The sequence below is a fragment of the Pangasianodon hypophthalmus genome, chromosome 16, assembly GCF_027358585.1.
Source record: "Pangasianodon hypophthalmus isolate fPanHyp1 chromosome 16, fPanHyp1.pri, whole genome shotgun sequence".
Lineage (NCBI taxonomy): Eukaryota > Metazoa > Chordata > Actinopteri > Siluriformes > Pangasiidae > Pangasianodon > Pangasianodon hypophthalmus.
In genome coordinates, this window is record NC_069725.1 from 5670547 (window position 1) to 5693674 (window position 23128).

Sequence of the window (23128 nt, forward strand, 5' to 3'; positions counted from 1 at the left end):
ACATTTAATTTTAAACATGGTTTAACAAATTGTTTTTTGCTTCTTTACTTTTTTATTGTATTTATGTTAACTGTAAAAATTTGGGTTTTTACCACAGTAAAGCAATTTTCCTCAGAATCAATAAAATATCTATCTATCTATCTGTCTATCTATCTGTCTGATGAATGATTAAGCTCTGAAAACCCTTACCTAGGACCAATAACTGGTGTATCCAAAACTATCCCCTTGTCCCTGTACAGTGCACAATTTTATCATCATTCATCTTCTGTATCCACTTTCTCCTAGTCAGTGTGGTTCTGGATCTGAAGCCTATCCCAGAAACGCCGAGTGTGAGGTGGGAACACACACTGAATCAGACTCCAGTCCATCGCAGGGCATTATGTACACAGATTCACACCTATGAGCAAGTTAGCAAAGCCAATTCACCTGTTTTTGGGAGGAAACCAGAGAACCCAGAGAAAACCCACACAGACACAGAAAAAACCTGTGACATGCCACACTGACAGTAATTCAAGCTCAGGATCGAACCTGGGACTGTGAGATAGCAGCACTACCTACTGTACCACTGTGCCACCCAGTAATTTAGCAGTTTTGCCATTTTCAAGAATTTTTCCAAAACGTAGTGGTGAATATTTGGCACGTTTATAAAATCCCACACTGATGCACTGGTCAGGATTAGGGTCTTAATGATGTACGCTGTATAGATGGGGGGTTCAAATCAATTCAATTCAACTGTATTTGTATAGTGCTTTTAACAGTGGACATTGTCACAAAGCAGCTTTACAGAAATAAATACATTCAAATGAAATTAAATTAAAATAAATTGTAAATGTGTGACTTTATCCCTAACAAGCAAGCAGTGGCAAGGAAAAACTCCCTGAGATGATATGAGGAATATGAGGAGGGGTCAGTAATCTTTTTTTTTTTTTTTTAAACTTTGTAGCAGTTGTGAAAAACACAACCCGCTATTAACAGACTGATATTTTCTATCGTGTCCTTATACTGTAGTTATTGACTTTTCATTGGTCATTTGAATCAAATAGTTTAAATCCAAACTTCAATAACTCAAAAACAATTTGGCCTCTAAATAACGTCTACATACTATTTATAAATAAACCTGGACTTAATGTGTTCTGCTGGTGGACAGTTCAGGAATAAAAAGCTCTGTGGCTCCAATAAATAGCCACATCATTATTGTATACATTAAAATAATGATCCTAATATTTGTGTAGTTGGATTATGTTCATAAAACTGCACTGAGGGGGTGTGTAGACTTTATTTTACAGCTAAAAATGTTTGTGAACACCTGCTACAGTGTACAGAATACCCATAATGCCCTTTGATGTTTGTAGGACACAGCGGTTAAAGCAGTATTTCAGAAACAGGATCTGATTATTTCCCATGATAGAGAAGTATTTCAGAAACAGGAACTAATTTTTTCCCATGATGGATAAAGCAACAAGGTTACTCACTAGAAGATACTTTTGAGTATCTTTTTGCCTTTTGTGTAAAAACTAGAACAAATACACTCCCTTCTTTCTAAGGTTTAAAGTAATGAAGAAACAAGTGTAAAATTAATCTGTGTTTGCTCTAAACCTAAAACTAGATTTATTGCTTAATCAAATTCAGATTATTTTTTCAACAGTTTAAAGATTGGTGCAAAAAGATAAATAGATAAACTTTATTTTAATCCACGTCCTTAATCTTTGTTGGGGCAAACCAGTCCATATTACTGGGAACTTTTAAAATAACTGCATGCTGAATTAATAGAATTAATTAATGTCTTCTCGAAATTTGCTATGTTAATAATTTATTCAGTTTGCATTTAACAAGTGCTACATTAACACTGGATTTGCTATACATCACACTTAGTTACACAATACCTATTTCAGTGGCAACTGTTTTTTTTTCTCTTTCATTTCAGACATTATCATGAAACACCAAAGGAAATGACAGCATTAACAAGCCAGGAGTGTGTGAATAAATATTACAGATCTCAAACATGTAGATAACACCCATGATCACAAAAGCAGCATGAGCTCATTCTTTCATTAACAGGCAACAGACATTGTGTTAACACTGAATAAACATTATTTATGTCAGCATTCCCAGTTTTTAACACGTAATGGGGTCAGAAATACAACGATTCAATGACGGTGTGAGATCATGCACACACAACACTGTGTATAAATCTCTTCTACACACTGCAAAGCATTTTGTATGCACTAAACCCACATTATTGGTGTATTAATAGTCATCACCATTGATTAAGTTTGTGGTTGATTTCTGCCAAAATCCAAGTGAACTCAATCGTTGGGATTTGGATTGGCATCAGGATACTGGGAGAGGTCAAAGGTCAGCACCTTGCTGATGACACAGTCTCCTTGCTGTGTGGAAAAAAAAAAAAAAAATCAGCTGTTAGTGTTACTGCACACGACATTACCACAACTTACACTACAGTACTGCTGTACCGAATTCTGCAATTTCAGGAATTGTCATTTAGTAATAAATTGAAATTTGTAATCTTTGGCAAATTACAGTGGTATAATTGGAATAAAACATTTTGAGGCACACTGTTGTAGGAAAATAATCAACTTTTGGATTCTAACAGGAACTTCATTTCATTTTTGGGCCACACTTTACAACTCCATCGTTGATTATTCTCCCATAACAGCACATCCCCAAGGGTTTTATCCTTTATTAAATCTGTATGTATTTCAAAAGTCAAGTGTACATGTGAAGGGGTGTACTAATTATCTAATCTTGGCCATCTGTTTTTTATGTGTTTAGGTATTACGGTTTGAAAACACACACACACACACACACACCTCAGGGTAAACTCCTATGAGAGAATCAGCCTTGGTGTAAAACTCTTCTTTCAATGAAATGACAACTGCCTGGAAGTTTTGGAGCGACTGATCTTTTATGTAATTGGCCACCTGCAAGAAAGTAACAGCAAAATTCTTAAATAGAAAAGTTGTAATGAATGAAATATCATTTTTGATGGATTCATAAGTATTGTGATATAGTCCTAGACAACGTGCACACACCTTGCCAATGTTCGTGTTATCAAGCGCAGCATCAATCTCATCAAGGACAAAAAAAGGAGCAGGCTTGTAGCTAAAATGCAAATTCTCATTGAAACAAAAACCTCATTTAAAAAAGACAACATGCTGACACAGCATATATGCTGCCCTGCAGAAATTTTGGCACCCTTCTTGGAAAAGAGGAAAAATGAATGTACTGTATAAAAATGATAATCTGTTCAGTGAATGATATTTTTGAGCTTATATGCATAGACTGTACAGTTTTATTTAAACATAATATTTTTAGTTTTCAAGTTTTCTGAAGTATTTGATTTAAAAATTAGTGGCACCCTGATAGGCAATGGTAACACTGTATAGGTAAAGAAATAATAAATATACTATATGTGTAGAGTCTGAGTCTATCCCTCAGTAATGTCTGATGGGTGGAGACAATTGGCATCTTGGACTATTCCACCATACAGAATATTTCACGATCCTTTATACATTTTTATTTAACTTCTTACTATCAGTGGTGATTTTGGCATCATCTGTAAGAAAGAACAGGGTTTTTGGTTTTCTGCTGTTTTCTTCTGACTGATTTGGGTCGGGCAGATTTGTATTGTATTGCATTCAATGAGTGCCCTGCTGTGCTGATCAATGTAGATTTTTAAACCTGGAAGTAGCAGTAAAGCAATGAAGTATACACAAACTGCAATCTTACCCGATTTTGCTGCTTTCCACAAGCACTACAGAAATTGTTATGAATAACTAGTAGTTTCAGTTTCTTGAATCTACCATTGCTAAATGCTTAATATGTTTGAAACTCAGTATGCCTACCATCCTAAAAACCCAACAGAGAATGCCATATCTACTACCATTCACCTTTCTGGACAAAAGGGATTATATAAACATTATATATAATTATATAAGGATTCTACCAAGAAAGACTAACAATTAGTCTAACTATCTAAACTAGTCTGTCAGGATCGGCAACACCACACCGGCATGCCCCAGTGCTGTGTACTCAGTCCTCTGCTGTTTACCCTGCTGACTCATGACTGTGCTGCAAAGTACAGTTCAAATCACATCATCAAATTTGCTGATGACACTACAGTTGTGGGACTCATCAGCAACAATGAGTCAGCATACAGGGTGGAGGTGGAGCAGCTTACAGAATGGAGTAAAGACAACAATCTATCTCTTAATGTTGATAAGACCAAAGAGATGATTGTTGACATCAGGGGAACCTGACCACCCACCACTGCATATCAATGGAACAATTGTGGAGGGAGTCAAAAGCCCCAAGTTTCTTGATGTGCACATGACGGAGGACTTCTCTTGGACTCTCAACACCACCTGCCTTGCCAAGAAGGCCCAGCACCGCCTCCACTTCCTGCTGAGGCTGAAGAGAGCCAAACTCCTCCCTCAAATCCTCACCACCTTCTACAGAGGGACAATAGAGAGCATCCTGACCAGCAGTCTCACCGTGTGGTACAGGAACTCACAGCCTCTGACCGCAAGACCCTACAGCAGATTGTGAGAACAGCTGAAAAGATCATCAGAGTCTCTCTACCAAACATCGTCACCTCGTACTATAACCCCTGCATCCGCAAAGCCACCAGCATTGCAGACGATATTCTCATGGACTCTTCACCCTCCTACCATCTGGAAGAAGGTCCAGGAGCATCCGAGCCACCACCAGCTGACTCCATAACAGTTTCTTCCCTGAGGCAGTCAATGCTCACTTGGGCTATTCAAACACCTACCTCAGTATGACTCAATACCACTGCACCAGACTTTACAAAGCTGCATCAGACACTTTTTATTTATGAGACTCTTTGCTGCCAATATTGCTGCTACACTTATTGCTCCTACACGCCTTACTACTTTACAGTCCATTTTCTGTGTATTTATTGTTCTGCATACACTGTTCTGTGAATTTCTGTCCTGCACTCATCGCACATTGCTGTGTATCTGCACTTTATGTAGTCTTATGTACTGTTATGTGTTGCACCATGGTCCTGGAGAAACAACATTTTGTTTCAATGTACACAAGCTACAAAGAGAAATGACAACAAATACCTACTTGACTTGAAACTGTTTTGCCAGAGGTTTTACACTTGTGTGTGGGAACTACAAAAGTTTACTGGGGACTGACAACAGTTTGTTTTTATTCAAAGATGAATAAAATATTAAAATCAACATTAATTAAAACGTAATAGTCCTTAAAGGTGCTTGAGGTATAATAATTTTGGCACATGGAGTTTGAGGATTTGGTTGTTAAAGTTAAGGTAAGTGGATTGTTTGAATGAAAAATGTTGGATTGTTGAATGACTGAATTATTGTGTGTAATATTTATTTCAGGAAGAGTGCCAATAATTCTCGAGGCTGTTGTAAGGTTCAGTCATAATAACAAAAGACAGAATATGGTACTGTTAGTTACAGGGAATTTATTTTCTGTATTTTATGTTATATTTTACCTGTGAATGGCGAAAAGCAGAGCGAGGGCTGCGACTGTCTTCTCACCTCCAGACAGGTTGTCCATCGGCCTGAATCTCTTTCCCGGAGCCACACAGTTGTAATTGATCCCATCTAAGTATGGCTCCTCAGGGTTCTCTGGGCCTAGGAATGCCTGGGGTGGAAAGTATAAACTTATTTACAGCAATGCATTAACTATTCATACTTACACAGACAGCATCAAGCAGGGATAATCCATTATCATTAATGAGAACTCAGGCACAGGTCTAAACATGCAAGTACATGCAAAACTAAGGCTTATAAATGAACAGTAACAATGAACGAGTCTATGGCAAGAGACAAAGGAACAGAAGGGTATGAATAAATTAATCATGAGGCCGAACTGAGTACAGGCACACACATTAGGGAACAGACCAATGACAGGACAGGGGTGGAGACAAGACCAAAAACCATAACAAAAGCACATCATGAACTCACAAACAACAGGAAGGCAGTGCTTGTTGCTTTTGGAACCGTGACATGCACTGAGACGGGGACTTTGTGATATAGCGTATGAGTGATTACCACAGACAATAACTTTAACATGTTTTCCTGTACTGAGAAAAGACCCAAGACCCATGTACTCAACACTCACTCGAAGTGAAGTCAGTAAATGCTTATGCATATTTTTTCTACAATTCTTATCGAATGGATTTGCAAATTAAGCTCTAAATCTGTATAATTTGTCCATTCAGAGAAAACCCACCTCTGTCCAGGGGAAGAATTTGGGGCTTGATACAATAAAGCCTCCAGAAATGATAAAACTACATTTGGAAGGACATTCTCTCATGTCTGTCTCACTCTATGACCTTGTAAGATTTGGCAATATTGTTGTAATTTGATGTCTTGATTTCCTGCTGTGACAAAATAGTTTCCCTCAGGGATCAGTAAAGTCTCTCTCTCTCTCTCTCTCTCTCTCTATCTATCTATCTATGTATTTATCTAACTAACTAACTAACTAACTATCTAACTTGTTAGAGTGCAACAGCTATAAAGTAGATTTGGCTTTATAAAGTCACATATTTTAAAAACAGAATGAAATCAACGATTATCACTAGGTCTCCATTACTTTTTTTCTGGAAACCACTGAAATTATTGTTTGTGGTAATTGCTTATAGGCTAGAGATGCAGTCGATAGAGATCAGGTTGAAAAATGCTGGGTGATTCCTCAAAGACAGCTCTATTGATCTTAAAAAGTAATGGTATTTTTATTTCAGACCTGTGCACTGCTGTTACGAGAGAGGGCTTTGTAGATTTCATCAATATTGGTGGCGACAGACTCAAAGCAGGTATTAAATCGGTCAAACCTCTCCTTCTTAATCTGCTCAAATGCCTGCTTGGCCTTCTTAGCTCTCTTTCGTGCTGCTTCAAACTCTGAAAAAATCCAAAAATAAAAGTACAGCCAAATCTGAATGCTTTCAAGAAACTGGGCTCATGTGCAAAACTGCTAATTAAAATTGTTCTGAGGGCATCTTTACCTTGGAGCAAGAAGAAGCTTCATGCACTCAAATAGCTAATAGCTGAAGTTTACTTTTCAAATCCTAGCTAGTGACTATCCTTGGAGTACTCTTTGGAAGTGTAGAATATTATCAATTTTTGATCATTTTTTTTTCCTCATTTAAAAACCTTCCTACTTTCATTACTGTAGGCTTACACCTTGCAAGGGCCCCTGTATTTCTTCTATGTTTTGGGTACTATATAGCTAAAAGAATGCAGTTGCTATGGGCTGCTAGGTAAGTTATCTCTTCTAGATGGTATGTGACCTTGAGGACCCAGGCACAGGGGTTTGTAAGGAGAGTTTTGGAAAATTACAGGTTGGTTGAGAACGAGAAACTGAAAGGATAACATCTGTGCATATGAAGCTTCAGGAAACTCCATCTATATTTCCCTGCATCTTTTCTCCTAAGATAAAAATGAACAAATTTGGCATCTTACAAACAGGATACAATTGGGATGCTTGAGTACTTTTTGAATGGGAAACAAAGCACATGAATAACTCATAGGTAAGCCTCAAGCCATATATAAGCAAACCTGTGAAAAGTCAATTCAAGAAGTAGATTCAAGAAGAGATTGCAAGCAAGTTTTGGGTTGATGTTATACTATATGCACGATACATCTTAAGCGCTCAAGACTCTGTTGGCTGGAGGAGGAATTTCTGTTACTGCGATATGTTTATGAGCTCATATATGGCTGTATGTAAAGAGTGGCCATAGCTATGTGTTGCTATTGATGGGAAGCAATATCGAAGAGGCTAGCATGAGGGAAAAAAATCTGCAGTGTGAGTGAGCATGTGTGTCGACACATTTAGCTTGAAGCAATCTGAAACATTGTTTTGTTTGTTGAACTCCTTTGCATCAAGACATCTGAAAAGCTGTGAATTAAAGCGCACTGAGAAAGATTTACAGCGGGAGATAATCTTTAATTTTATGAGCCCATGGCTGAGTAAAATCCCACTGAAACTGAGAAAAAGCCTACCAAAGCTGATGGAGTTATTGAGATATGAGGTGAAATCTGTGCTGAATTAGTTAAGACTTGACATTAAGAAAGCTTATGAGAAAATTAAGAACACAAAGGATAAGATGACAAAATGCCAGCGGTCACTAGTGCTTCTGTTGCATACTCAACATAAAGAGATTCAGACTAAGACTGAGATGGACAGAAGGTTTGAAGATCTCAAAAGACTTTTATCTGCAAAGGATGAAGCTCTTGAATCTGAAAAGGCTCTTAAAGAAATTGAGAAAAGTCTCTGAGAAAAGGCGGAAGAAGCTCTACGAACAGAAACAGAGCTTAGAGAAAAACTAGAGCAGATTCAGATTCAGACTAATACTGAGATGAACAGAAGGTTTGAAGAACTTGAAAGACACTTGTCTGCAATGGATGAAGCTCTTAAATCTGAAACAGCTCTTAAAGAAATTGAGAAAAGTCTACAGGAAAAGGTGGGAAAAGCTCTCCACATGGAAACAGAGCTTAGAGAAAAACTAGAGCTAAGGATTGAATGCCTTACAGCTCTTTTAGAAAAGGCAGATTGCCTTTTAGAAAAGAAAGGCAGATTGCCTTTTAGAAAAGAAAGAGGCAAAGACAAAAACCAAAGAAACACCTCTGAATTTTAATGCATACTGTACACAACAGAAGATTTTGTATTAGCTAGCACTGCACCCTATTCTGAAAGGAGGACATGCTTAAAAGAGAATGAAATCCAAAGCAGAACATCACTGCCTCTCAGAGGCTGAAGTGACAAACTGCAATAATGCTGGTGAAGAGAGAAAAATGGAATGTCGCCACCTGCTGTCTGAAATGGAAAATTACAGCGGATCAGAGCAGGCAGAACAGAAGTGTGAAAGTTCTGCATGTTCTAATGACTCAGATGATGAAATTCAAGTGAAACATCTCAAAACTAGACACAAAGCAAGAGCATGCATTCATCATCATCAAGTACCCTCATCAGCTGACATTGATAACTGGACTAAAGACATGAAACATCCTTGGAAAGCTGGGATGAAAATTTGGCATGATCTTCATTGGCTGAAAACCATTTATAATCTACATCCGTATGATGGTGTGATGGTCTTGAGTCCATTAATAACACCAAGAAAGCAAAGAGAACTCACCAGAGCTCTGGATCAGGTCATCAGTAAAGATAAGCAAAACCTAGCAGCAGCATGGACTGCCATAGAGAACTGGATCCAAAACCAGGCACATGTCAACTGGGAGAAAACAGCAGGCTGTATTCAAGATCTAACTGAGCCTTTTCTTGTGTATGAGGCCCGATTCAGAGAAACTTGGTGCAATTACTCAGGCACTGAGCACATCAGAAATGACAACATTGATAACATCAATTTTGGGGCATTAAAGCAAGCCCTTCTGAATGGAGCCATGATAGATCTGGAAAATGCCTACAAAGGCACTAACCCCAACTGGGAATTTGTGGGCACTCACGGCAATATGGTTAATGCACTGATGCTCCTGGAACGAGATGGGAGCCTGTCAGCCCCTCAAGTGAGCTCACAAGAGAGTAGCAGGAAATATCATTGCCACAGGGCCACATCTTGCAGCCGTGAAAAACACGAAAGACCCCAGAAAGGTGCTAAAAATGACCACAACAGATGCTATAACTGTGGGAAACAAGGTAATTGGGCAAGGGACTGTAGGGACAAGAAGTCCAGGAAGAAAATTACTGAGTCCTTGAGTGTAGTTCACAAGGTCAAACAACTGGATACAGATGACAAGTAGGCCCCCATGGCAGTGATGGATCCCCAGAGGGAATAGATTCCCCTTCCATCAGGACCCTGCTAGCACTAATTAAACAGTGAGCAGATGACCTATATGTGTGCGCTACTATAAATGGACAAAAAGATTCTGAATTCCTACTGAACCCTGGAGCAGAACTTACACGCATTCCCAACCACATGACAAACAGAATAGACAGCAGAATCCAAACAGACTGTAGGAGCAGGAGGAGAAAACTTCCATCTAAATGAGAGTCAGCAAGTGATGCTGTCATTTTGTCCAACATCCATCACAGCTCCAGTGCTGGTCAGCAACATTACGGATTAGGCCTTGGCATTCTGCTACAACTTGAAGGCAATTTGGGCTTCAACCAAGGCAAAGCCATTTGGAGACTGAGACAACTGGAATATTCTGAACTGGTTGAAAATCTATCAAGATTTATTCAATCAAGATCCATTCTGTTGCGAGGCAGATTATGCATTGTTCAGACAATCTTCAAAGTTTGTATAAAATCTGTATTTCAATAAGATCTAATATCTATTATATATATATATATTGTTATATATATATATATTGTTAGCTAGCAACATTTGGGATATCCAGCTTGCTAAGAGTCTTAATATTTTGCTGGGAAAATATGATGACGCGAGTGTATCAGCTATTTGCTGCCTCTGAGGTTTCGGAGAAGGTCCGCCCACAGGTTATTAACCAATCAATTTCATTCTGCCTCTGAGGAAAAGATGCCTTCAGAACTATACTGATGATTTTACAAAGCTTCACAGTTTCCCAGTGATCTTTATTCGGAAAAAAAAATCTAAAGCTTGCATTAGTTTCCTGACTGCTTTGCTTTACCATCACTAGTCTCCTGGAACTTGTCCCTGACGCTCTCCAACTTCTCCATGGCCTTCATGTTGGGAGCACTGATGCGCTGGAGGATGCTCTGCTGCTCATTCAGCCTCTGCTGCAAAGTGTTCATCTCAATCTTGATCTCTTCCTCAGACAAAGCGTCCTGTTTAGAAAGAGGATGACTGACTTCTGTGTGGTTTTCATGTATAAAAATACAGTATGTCATGGAAATTGCATTAGGATGGATTTGGACTTTTTGGTGTGTGTTAACTTTCGAAATACTTTGAGATCCTCATGCAAGTTGCTGTAGTCGATTTCAATGAGAGCCTCCTTGGCATGCACAGAGCTGGAGGTTTTGTGGCTGCTGATGGACTCATCAACTTGGGAGCCTCCCTGCATGTAGAACACACAAGGTAAAAGTAAGCCAAAGTTTTACAAAAAAAAAAAACTAGAAAGATTAAGTGTTCTTAGTTGTAGGTTTGCAGGTTTCTTTAATGGTCCTCTTGGAGAACCTCTAAAGAAACCTACACCAGCGGGTTTCCTTGTTAGAAGGGTTTCCAAGCAGAACCCTTTTGGACGCTACCTTAACTATCCAAAGAACTAAAATTGTAACTGGTTTATAAGCTGCATTTAGATTGAGGAGTTCAGTTCTAGCACTCTACCTCTTCCTGGCTGATGTCATCCATGGTTCCTGATTTGAGGGGCAGTTTGATGTCCTGCATCTTGCAGGCCTGCAGAAGGTTGTGCCTGTCACTGCGCTTCTGCTCCAGCTTTGTCTCAATAGCCGTCACCTCTTTCTGGAGCTGAGTCAGCTCTCTAGAAGCATCATGTAGTCGCAAAGATTACAGATGATAAAGCTCAATACAAATTGTATCATCAGGTTCCTTAACAACTCTATGTTTGGATTGCACTCTACACAAACTGGACGTTACTTTGAGTAAAAGCTGCAAAATTTAGATGGAATAGAGAGTAATTATATTTTCTCACTTGTTGGCAGACCCTAGTTTCTTGCGGATATCCTCCATCTCTCGGTTCTTGTCATTGACCTCTCCTTTTTTAGTGAGGTGCTGGTTTTTGAGGTCCTGCAGCTGAGCCATGGTCTCGTCAATGATCTTCATCTGTCTGTGCTCTTCCTGAGGGACAAATCGAGAAGAAAACATTTAAAACTTATGTTTTTGGCTCAAACCCTTGATGCCAACATAATCAAATAATCAAGGAAGATCATCCTCATCATCATCATCAGTAACTGCTTTATCCTGGTCAGGATCATGGTGCATCTGGAGCCTTTCCAGAAAGCACTGGGTGAAAGGCAGGAATACACCCTGGATGGCACAGCAGCCCATTGCAGGGCACCCTGCACACACATACATTCACACCTAGGGGCAATTTAACATAGCCAATCCATCTACCAGCATGTTTTTAGGATGTTGGCGGTAACCAGAGAACCCATGGGGAGAATAAGCAAAACTCCACATGGACAGTAACCAGAGCTCAGGATCGAACCCAGGAGCCTGGAGCTGAAATGATTTCCTTTGCCATTACCTTTTTAAGTCTTTCAATCTCACTCTCATCTTTCTTCACAGTCTGCTCCCACATCATCACTTTCTCCTGGTCTTCCTTCAGTTGGTTCCTCTCATAGTCCAGCTGAATGGCTAAGCGGGTCTTCTGGGTCTCGAATTCAAGTCTGTAATATTATCAACGTGAAATGAGTTGGCAATAGGTGAACATCAAAGTCCAAATGTCACAAGCACTCACCGTTTTTTGGCAATCTCATTCTGTCTTTTAACTTTCTCTTCCTCAAACTCTCGGATATTTCTCACTCCAATCTCTTTGCAGAATTCCACAAATACCTCATCCTCCACCTGGAAAATAGTATAACTACTAATTCACAACTGAAACCTGCAATTATAGGTCTGAATTCAGAGTCGGAGACTTACACAGGGAAGGCAACAGGTATTCAGAGATGGGTTGCAAAGCTGCTTAAATCGATGTTCTGGGTTTGTTAAATTTGGTTTATTTTAACAATATGACTTCCACCCTTTCCACCATTATACAGCAGCTTATAAAATAGCACTCGGTCCAGTGCATCCATTTTTTTTTTTAAACATTATGCACTGACAAATAATTGTGCATACAACTTTGCTATTATGAGTTGTCAAATTAATAAAATAATGATAATGTTTTTGTTAATTCACTAAACTTGTACATCGGTTTGAAGAATAAGCTGACCAAGCACTGCTTGCATGCAGCTCACTTTAGGTAAGTGTATAATTATATCCATAAATAATTTGGTCCACAACTGAAGCAAATTCTTAGATTAAGATGTCTACTATATGAAAAAAAGGACTTTATTTCATGGACTCCAAAGGGGTAGTACTATTAATTAAGTACGTAACTAATAATTAATAATACTATTAATAAATCATTAGTGTCATATTTATGTATTTAATATTGTCCTCATATGGCATTCCCAGGTTTGTTTGAGTGTATTACAGCCCAAAACATACATATCAGTATGGCATATTGTTGTTACATCAAACTGTCAGATAGTGGACTTAATACTGCTCCTCGCTCAAGCCAATATTATACAAGAAAATTGTGCTTAAATTCAAGTTTAAAAGTGCACGTAATGCCTCTGTTCCAGCCAACTCCACCCTAAGCAACTTCTGAATAGCACTTAAGCCTGTAGTTATGTCTGAATGCCAATGTCTGCAATTTTGACATTAACTCAAACTCTGAATACAGCCCATATTGAATGGTGTAGTTGGATATCATCCAATCCAAGTTCCTACCAGGTTCATGCGGTCTCTCAGCTGTGTGATGTCTCTCTCACGTGACTGGATGATTCTCCTGATATCATTGATTCGGGGTCCAAAATTTGCCAGTTCGCTCTCCAGCTTTGACTTCTCCTACAAAGACAGTCAGCCAACAATGACTCCTTGGAATAAAGTCTTTTAGACCATTTTACAGAACAACAACACTTTTGCTGCAGAGTACCTGCATGTTAAGGGACAGGTGGCGTGTTTTAGTCTGTTCCAGGTCACTCTGAGAGTACTTCAGTCTCATTTGTAAGCCATGGGCCTGAGACTGCACCTGCCTCAGCTCTGCTTCCTTCCTCTTTGCCTTCATTTGCTCCTGAAAAGAGAGAATTAGCGAGGATAAGTAACAAAAATTTTAAACACAAACATCTTTTTACTGTCTGCATTCATTCTATGTAGTAATCGATGATAATCCTTGCTGGGTTACCTTGAGCTCCTCAGTTAGCTTCTCTTTTTTGTCTTTAAGTTTGTCCACGGCTTTTTCATCCCAGCGTCGAGCCTTCGCTTTGAGGTCACTTGCTCCTCCAGAGATCACCCCAGACTTTTGGAAAAGAGTGCCATCCAAAGCTACAGTCTTGAGAAAGCAAACCAAAGTGTTAATAGAGAAAGCTACTGTATATATTTGTATATATGTGGCATACACATTCTGCAGGTTTCGTTCACCTTATGCCTGTAAGGCCCTCCAAAGGCAATCCTGCGTGCATCCTCTACATTCTCACACACGAGAGCATTTCCACAGGCATACTGCAAAGCTTTCTTAATGTGAGGTGGCTCATAGCGGATCACGTCAATCACCAGCTTGGCCCCTCGCAGCTCCCTTAATTTTTCATCTGTGGGTTTCACCTTCCAGGAGGAACGCAAGAGAAACCAATTATGACTGAAAAAAGCCTGTAACCTCACAGCTGATTTTCAATTTCCACTCCAGGCTGTACCTCTAGGTAGTCCAGGGGCAGAAAAGTCTCTGGTTCTCCTCTTTGCTCTTTGATGTACTGGATGCAGTCTCTACCTGTCTTCTCTGAGTCCACAATGATGGCATCCATGTTCTTTCCCAGAACTTTCGTCACAGCAATCTGATATTTCTTTTGTGTGGGCTGGCACAGGTCAATAAGTCTGCCGTACTGAGTAGATAAAGACATTAAGTAAGGAATAAAATACTTAGGGGCATGCTGTTACAGGAAAATCATCAATGACGACATGACATTACCACTCCTCTTATGCCACAGCAATTTGGCAACAATTCCATTAAAAAACAACACGTCATACAATTTAGTATATAGTTACATGTAATGTTGTGAGTTAATTCCTGTACCACTCACGTTAGAGCAGCTATAAACAGTCATTCTCTCACCAGTCTCTATTTTTTCCTCTCTCTTTAAGTTAATTTTTTAAAAAAGCACCGTTGTCATGTTAGCAAGAAACCTTCTGTCTTGAAGACTCTCCCATGGTGGAAAACTTACTGACTGTTGCAAAACATGACACTGGAGACTTCTTCCATAAATGTTAAATAATCTCCCAAGTCTCCTTCACCACATCAGCAATAATATATATTAAAATTGAACACTTTTCTTTGTTAAATAACAACAGATTTTAATTTGCTTATTATTAGGGTTTAATTAGCATCCATCATACATATCCCTGTGAATTATCTGTTACTACAGATGTAGTGTGTATACATTAACATATTATACAAAAGTGAGCTCCGGTCCACTAATTTCAAGAGTGTTGATATTTATATTTATTATAACAGCACTGAGACCTTTCACCGTTTGTATCACTCTGCTTGTCTGTGTTTTCAATTCCAATTCTAGCAATAGTTCATTACAATGAAACAGTTACTACACCTACTATGGGCTGTCAGTCTGTGTGCAGTGCTGTCTCCAGCTGTGGCTTCTTTGGGAACTATTTTTATTGTCAGAGCAAAACTAAAAAAATATTTGGCCATATTTGTGTCTAAAATGTCAGTTACCTGATAATAATTTCTTGTTTATGGATCTGTTGTATACAAGCAATACCACACATTTCACAATCGTTCTGTGAGAATATCAGTACTGAATATCAGCATAGCTGTGATTACCTGCAGTGTCATGCCTACAGCTGAATCACAGCCATGCTGATATTCACTTCAGAAGCACTCTTGCTTGTTCAGTATTGCTTAATTAAAACATAATGGAGTACACTGATATAAAATGATGACTTGAGTTACAGTGGAATTACTATCAGAGCTGCTGTTAGAAAATTAATCAACTTCATCAATCTTCTGACCAATCAGAATTGAGAATTCATCAGCGCTGTAGTGATGGTGTAAATAGGTTTAAAACAGGTAGACTAAAAGAATAAAAGTAGCTGATAAATGAAAAATCTTTCACTCACTACAGAGCCAGGGTACAGCCTCTTGATGCTCTCCATGATCTCAGCTTTGCGCTGCTGACGGCTATTTTCCTGCCTGTCAATTCTCGCATCCCCAAGTTGCTCCATCACCTGGATCCAGCGGCAACATTACGATGAAGAGACAAATTATTATTATTATTATTATTATTATTATTATTATTATTATTATTATTATTATTATTATTATTGTGAATGCAGGTGAGTTTACCTGGTTTAATTCCATGTTTATCTCATCAATCCTCCTTTTGGCGAGCTCCACTTCCTCAGTCAGCTCCTCCTCCATCCTCCTCTGTTCATCTAATGACTGCCTGGTGAGAAATAATTTATGAATTAATTTTGAAATACTTGACTAAGCATTCAATAATTAATGCCACACTGAGATTCAATATTTAGAGTTCAAGACATAAGTGAAATGAAGCAAGGTGAAACAAAGGGTTACCTGCTGGTCGCAATGTAATCTTCCAATTTCTCAATACGTTTCTGGTTTTCCTCAATCTCTCTGATTTTCTGCTTGATTTTGGCCTGGAGTGCACCACGATAAAGTAACGTAATAATGTCAGTGTGTATAATGACCCCCACAATGGCCCCTTTCACATTTCAACTTAATTGCACAATAAATCGAGAAAGGCTTCAGTGTGAACACATGCCAGAGTCACAGTTCTGGGAAGAGAGAGTGTAGAATTTCCTGGAAATTTTCATGTGTGAACAAAAGAAGATACTTTGCTGGAAAGAAGATGATGACTATTCATCTGACAAAATGTTTACTAGTTAAGAAACATTGAAACAGTGTAGTAAAACAAGGAAAATTTTAAAGTCAACAAAGAAGAAGAACAGGAAAAATGTGCAGAAATTGGAGTGATACAGAAATGAAGAAGTAGTTGGACATTTTTGCCAGCGAAAAAAATTGTCTCATGAAAGGTACAGTACAGGACGCCTCATTTTGAATAAATAACCTGTAGAGAGAAGAAGAAAGCACCATATAAAATATAAATTTCACCAAATCTATAGTATGTGGGATTTGTTTTATATATATATCAAGTCCTGTGTAATAGGACTTTATGGCAAATGTAAATAAAATACCATTTGAAAGATGCAAGTTTGAATAAAGCAAAGCCCAAACAATACAAGTAAAAGTAAAAGTATGCCAGTAAGGCCCCAGGTTTGGTGTGGGAAAACATTAAGTTATAGATTTAATATGACATAATTATGACTAAAATGTGTATTTGCATTAATGTGCATTTACCTCAGTCTCCACTTTCTTCCTCTCCTCTAGATCCAGTCTGTCCTGGTCAGCTTTCTGATCCCGGTTGAACTTCTCCAGCTCCTGTGCCAGAGTGGCTGCTCGCTTACTCGCCTCCTCCTTCAGCCTGTGGTATTGCTTTACCTGCGGGCCATTTTGTAGTTAGATACAGGACAAAATAAAATGTACTGAAATAGTAACAGAGATTAGAAAAACACAGAGTTAACTGTCTTGGTACTCGGTACACTCTTAAATAAGGGCTTTTATTCTTGTACAAGCGTTCTACTTGAAACCATTTCTAAAAGAGCAATTTTCCCCTTTTGGGCTCCTCAGAGAAGATGGGGAAAGAAAATGGACCTGAAGCTGATCAGACCTGGTTCTCCTCCAGAGTGAGGTCCTGGCCTTGACTCTGAGCCTCCTCCTCCATGCGCTCCTCAAACTCCTGCCTGGCCATCTCCACAGCTCCCTGTTCTCGGTCCAGCTCCTCCATGTCTGCTTTACGCTTCTTGTACATCTTCTGAGCGTTCTGCAGAGACTTGCGTGCCGCCTCCAGCTTCTTTATCTTGTGTGAGGTGTTCTCCTTGGCCTTAATGTACTGAGGCCGTTTCTGGTTCAGCTCAGCATCCTTCTCTCTGTAAGAAGCAGACAGTGGCTTTAGACTGACGGAATATTCAGTGAACTTTATTGTAGATTAGGGACATTATTTCAATTTATTTTATTTAATGTAGTTTAGCTCATTTTTTTTAACTCAGAGTTCTAACACAGAGATGATTTTGAAGATTTAAGTCATAAGAAAGTTCCTTGTCACACACTTTATCTCCTTCTCCACGTTCTGCTGCTCCCTCATCATCCTCCCCAGTTCTCTCTTCTTGTCCTTCAGCTCCTCTTCGATATGATCCATCTTCTTTCTGTCTTTCTCAATCTCCCGGTTGCGTTGGGAGAGCTCTCGGTTGAGCTTCTCAATCTCAGACTCATTGTGGTAGAGCTTGAAAAGCTGCAACTGCACATTAGCTCTAACAACCTCGTCCTTCAGTCTCTGGTAACGCTCAGCCTGGGGTTGAAGAGAGACAGACAGAGTTTGTTTTAGAGTGAACTATTCAGATGTCAATTCAGAACTATTATGTGCTATTCAGATGTCAGCAGACCTCCTCTTTCTCCTGCTTGGCCTCTTTGCGCTCAGCTGCAATGTTCTTCTTACGGTGGTAATTGAACTGGGTGTCCTCTTCTGCCTTCACCATCTCTTTCTTCCTCCGCTCGTACTCCTGAGCTAGTTCCCCAGAGCGGGAGATCTCCTCAAACAGAGCTGTTCTCTCTTTGGGGTTTTTCATGGCTATGGACTCAACGGCACCCTGTGAGAAGAAACAGTGTAAGAAAACTGTTAGCAGCAGTTTGTAAAGATGCTGTTGGCCAGCTTAACGTGTCTTGTAGGGAGCTAGCTAGTGGGTGGGAATAGGCAAATGACCAAATGACGAAGAAAATGGAGTAAAAATAATAACAAAAAACCTTTAAGATGTTTTGTGAAACTTTGACATTTGGTGTATATTAAAATTGGTGTCTTCATTATCATTCTCATTAACCATCTTTAAAAAAAAATGTGGATAGACAACTTATAGACTATTATGCCATTTTACTGTTTTGATATTAAATTGAAAACAAGGGCCCGTAGGTGAGGATTGTGATACACTTTCAAATTTGTTTTTCAGGGTAATCAGAATATAACAAAATAATTTCAACATACAGTATTTAGCAATATTATTAATCATTATTTCATGCAAGAAAGAATTGTACATAGCTATAACGTTGCTACTATCATATAAAAAAACAATTCTTCGTACCTGAAATACTAGGAAGTTCCTGGCCTTGATGAGGATACCCAGTTTCTCCAGTTCCTCACTGTAGTCTGAGAGTCCAACCACCTTGTTGTCAATCCGGTATTCAGAAGAGGCACCTAAAACACATATAAATGCAGCTTATGTAACATTGATAAAGTGATTTAATGAGATAAAAAAAACTGACATAGACTGTTTACTGTACCGATTATGACTCGTGTGAATGTGCGCTCATCACCGTTATCCTCACAGTACACCATACTGACACATGCACGGTTAGCTGCAGGCTTTCCTACAGGCGCACCGTGGATCAGGTCTTTCAGTGTCTTAACACGGAGGTTACTGGTCTTTTCTGCCAGGACAAAACTGATGGCGTCCATCAGGTTGGATTTTCCTAAATAGCAAAGTTTAAATGGGAGGAAAAACAGGGTACAGTATGTTTGTTGATTTTTGCTGCTCAAAGAGGAAAAATGTGCAGGTTCCAGGACTCCAGATTTATTTTTCTCTCATACCTAAATATTTTTCCTATAAGTTTCACTGTAGTTAATGCATAAATAATAGTGACAGATTAATATGCTTTATACCACATCAGTGTTGAATGCTTGATGCTGATTGGTTAGAAGGTGTTGATTCATTTTCTATAACAGCAGCTGTGACAGTAGTTCTGGCTGCAAGGCAAATCACATGTTCATATTAATGCACTCATTCAAATATGTTATCGTTTCTGTAGTAACAGTGTGCACAGGGACTTGTAAGGTGGACACTCCACATAAACGGATCGAAATGCATGTGTAATCTTTGGTGTAGTGAAGTTTTCTGTGAGGTGACATTTATGTATTTTTGGAGTCTCCAGCATCAGTGCTTTGTAACAATCAGAGGTAAAGCTCTAACTTTACATTTTCGACATGGGAAAGAGGACAGAGGGCTTTCTGCAGTTTCTCGGTAACATAACAAGCTGCAGCTTTTTTTGTCTTAATAACTTGCCGAGAGAGAAAAAAGAGAAGCTGGTAAGAGAAGGGCTGTTTATAGCTGCTATGAGGAACGTGATAACACTTCTTTCATGAACGTTCCACGACATTAAACATAACTATAAACGGATCAAACTTACAATGTACTTGTACTTAAATAAATAAATAAATAAATCATTGTTTAAAAAAATTAACTACAAGTTTAATAGATTGCTTTGTATAAAAGAGGAACAAAAATATTTCAGTATGTGTTATGTCAAAATATATTTTACCCGAGTACAACAGATGTTTTTAGAAGTCTGATCAAATGCAAAGGAAAAAAAAGGAAAGTATCAGAGAAAAAAGTGTCGGCTTATAAACTATATGGCCAAAAGTTTGTGGACACATGACCATCACACTCATATGTGGTTCTTCCCCAAACTGTTGCCACAAATTTGGAAGCACACAATTGTATAGAATGTCTTTGTATGCTGTAAAAGAACAATTTCCCTTCACTGGAACTAAGGGGCACAAACCTGTTCCAGCATGACAATACCCCTGTGCACAAAGTGAGATCCATGAAGACATGGTTTTCTAAGGTTGGAGTGGAAGAACTCGAGTGTCCTGCACAGAGCTCTGACCTCAACCCCACTGAACACCTTTGGGATGAACTGGAACACCGACTGCACCCCAGACCTCCTCACACAACATCAGTGTCTGATCTCACTAATGCTCTTGTGGCTGAATGAACAAATCCATACAGCCACGCTCCAAACTCTAGTGGAAAGCCTTCCCAGAAGAGTGGAGGATATTATAACAGCAAAGGGGGAATAAATCTGGAATGGGATGTATAAAAAGCACATATGGATATATTGCTAAGGTGTCCACAAACTTTTGGCCATATAGTGTATATTACCATATGTTTTTATTAGTTCATTTGTTTGGAAAGTTTCTGTTTGGACTTACATTTTTTCATATTTTGCATATATACATTTTTATGTATTTATTTATTTTTTTACTGTTCATGTGACACTGCTGTTTTGCTGGGATATTGTGCATTTTCTAATGTCAAATCTAAATATCAAGATACCAAGATCTAAATAACAAGATACAAGATGTCACCCTAGTAACAAGGAAAGAGATAGTTTAGTACCCTTTTTCTGGAGAATGTGAGTGAAAATGAGTAAAAAATAATCTTATAATCATAAGATATTTTGCCATATCACCCATCCCTAATACTTAAGTAAAATTTTAAATTAGGCATGTTTATAGCTTATAGTTAAATGTTGCATTGTCGCATATTTATATTGCATTCTTGCCGTATGTAGCTCAGATAAACTGATGTGGGGATTTTGTGTCTGAGCTCTGTACAGAGAGGGGTGTGTCTCATGGCTGAAGGAATATAACATGAAACATGATGTCTGTTAGCGTTTATAAGGCAGAGCATCGCATGAAACAGGACTCACTCATGTAATACGGCATTCTGTAAAAGTGTCTCACTCTGCTGGACAGAAAAACAACCGCTGAATGAATGGAGGATGGAGCATGCGTTAATCAGCCTTACATCCACCTGCGCGTCAGCAATACCAAAACCTGTCACTTACCCGAGCCGTTCGGTCCGATTATAGCCGTGAATTTGCGGAAAGGTCCGATTATTTGTCGGCCTTTATAAGATTTGAAATTTTCAATCTCAATTAGTTTCAGATAGCCCATTTTGCCAGGCGCTGCAACACGTTAAGCTCCGGTATGAGAATAAACAGAGAAGTGCTTGACTGCAGGGTGCAGGGATGATGTGTTTGGATGCAGGGATGATGTGTTTGGATGCAGGGATGATGTGTTTGGATGCAGGGATGGTGCGTTTGGGTGAAGGGCTGAGGTGTTTGGATGCAGGGATGATGTGTTTGGATGCAGGGATGATGTGTTTGGGTGCAGAGATGATGTATTTGGATGCAGGGATGAGGTGTTTGGATGCAGGGATGATGTGTTTGGATGCAGGGATGAGGTGTTTGGGTGCAGGGATGATGTTTTTGGATGCAGGGTTGAGGTGTTTGGATGCAGGGATGAGGGGTTTGGATGCAGGGATGAGGTGTTTGGATGCAGGTATGATGTGTTTGGGTGCAGGGATGCTGTGTTTGGATGCAGAGATGAGTTGTTTGGGTGCAGGGATGATGTGTTTGGATGCAGAGATGAGTTGTTTGGGTGCAGGGATGATGTGTTTGGATGTAGAGATGATGTGTTTGGGTGCAGGGATTCTGTGTTTGGATGCAGGGTTGAGGTGTTTGGATGCAGGGATGAGTTGTTTGGGTGCAGGGATGATCTCTTTGGATGCAGGGATGCTGTGTTTGGATGCAGGGATGATGTGTTTAGATGCAGGAATGATGTGCTTGGATGCAGGAATGATGTGTTTGGATGCAGGGATGCTGTGTTTGGATGCAGGGATGATGTGTTTGGGTGCAGAGATGAGTTGTTTGGGTGCAGGGATGATCTGTTTGGATGCAGGAATGATGTGTTTGGATGCAGGGATGCTGTGTTTGGATGCAGGGATGATGTGTTTGGGTGGTGCAGAGATGATGTGTTTGGATGCAGGGATGATGTTTTTGGATGCAGGGATGATGTGTTTGGATGCAGGTATGATGTGTTTGGGTGCAGGGATGATCTGTTTGGATGCAGGAATGATGTGTTTGAATGCAGGGATGATGTGTTTGGATGCAAGGATGAGGTGTTTGGATGCTGGTATGATGTGTTTGGATGCAGAGATGAGTTGTTTGGGTGCAGGGATGATGTGTTTGGGTGCAGGGATGATGTTTTTGGATGCAGGGTTGAGGTGTTTGGATGTTAGGGATGAGGTGTTTGGGTGCAGGGATGATGTGTTTGGGTGCAGGGATGATGTGTTTGGATGTAGAGATGATGTGTTTGGGTGCAGGGATGGTCTCTTTGCTGCTGATGTCAGTGCACTTTAAAATGGCAGTGTGTGAAAATGCAAGGATTTGTGTTTCAGAGCTGTGTAATCTGCCACCTGTGTGTCGCGCGCCCCCTTTCAATGACGCACATCACAGTGACAGGGCAAAATAAAAGTCCTCTATAGGTATTTACCAAACCCCAATTTTTCCACAACCTTCTGATTACTGTTTAGTATACTCATTGTCATTTGTATTGTCTTGAGCAAGTTATTTTGAAGCTATAAATCTATAATATGCAAAAAAAAAATTTTTTTAAATATTCTTATACATGTACATGTGCAAAAAAATAATAATATTTGTAATTATTGATCTGCTACTAAAAAAGCAAG

At 39.3% G+C, this 23128-nt stretch overlaps 1 protein-coding gene across 1 annotated transcript; it reads right to left on the bottom strand.

The window, feature by feature from the left end:
- Positions 1-1715: 1715 nt before the first annotated feature.
- smc1a (structural maintenance of chromosomes 1A) lies at positions 1716-21886 on the bottom strand. Its single transcript, XM_026920959.3, has 26 exons — positions 21444-21886; positions 19098-19286; positions 18899-19011; positions 18209-18412; positions 17876-18114; positions 17437-17695; positions 17067-17207; positions 16263-16345; positions 16032-16131; positions 15806-15913; positions 14368-14553; positions 14099-14278; positions 13863-14009; positions 13614-13751; positions 13409-13525; positions 12372-12478; positions 12159-12300; positions 11604-11749; positions 11279-11432; positions 10899-11009; positions 10623-10779; positions 6763-6917; positions 5507-5658; positions 3051-3120; positions 2829-2939; positions 1716-2387 (listed from the first exon to the last, which is right to left on the bottom strand). The coding sequence occupies exons 1-26, from the start codon at positions 21550-21552 to the stop codon at positions 2307-2309; spliced, it is 3699 nt and encodes a 1232-aa protein (XP_026776760.1). The 5' UTR covers positions 21553-21886; the 3' UTR covers positions 1716-2306.
- Between the last annotated feature and the right edge of the window lie 1242 nt (positions 21887-23128).

What these genes read in the sequence shown, in the direction of transcription:
- smc1a (XM_026920959.3), bottom strand. Translation starts at nt 21,552, where the DNA reads ATGGGCTATCTGAAACTAATTGAGATTGAAAATTTCAAATCTTATAAA. An exon ending in GAGGGCCTTACAGGCATAAG is followed by an intron (nt 14,010 to 14,098) that starts GTGAACGAAACC and finishes TGCTTTCTCAAG; the next exon opens with ACTGTAGCTTTGGATGGCAC. An exon ending in ATAACACGAACATTGGCAAG is followed by an intron (nt 2,940 to 3,050) that starts GTGTGTGCACGT and finishes ACTTTCTTGCAG; the next exon opens with GTGGCCAATTACATAAAAGA.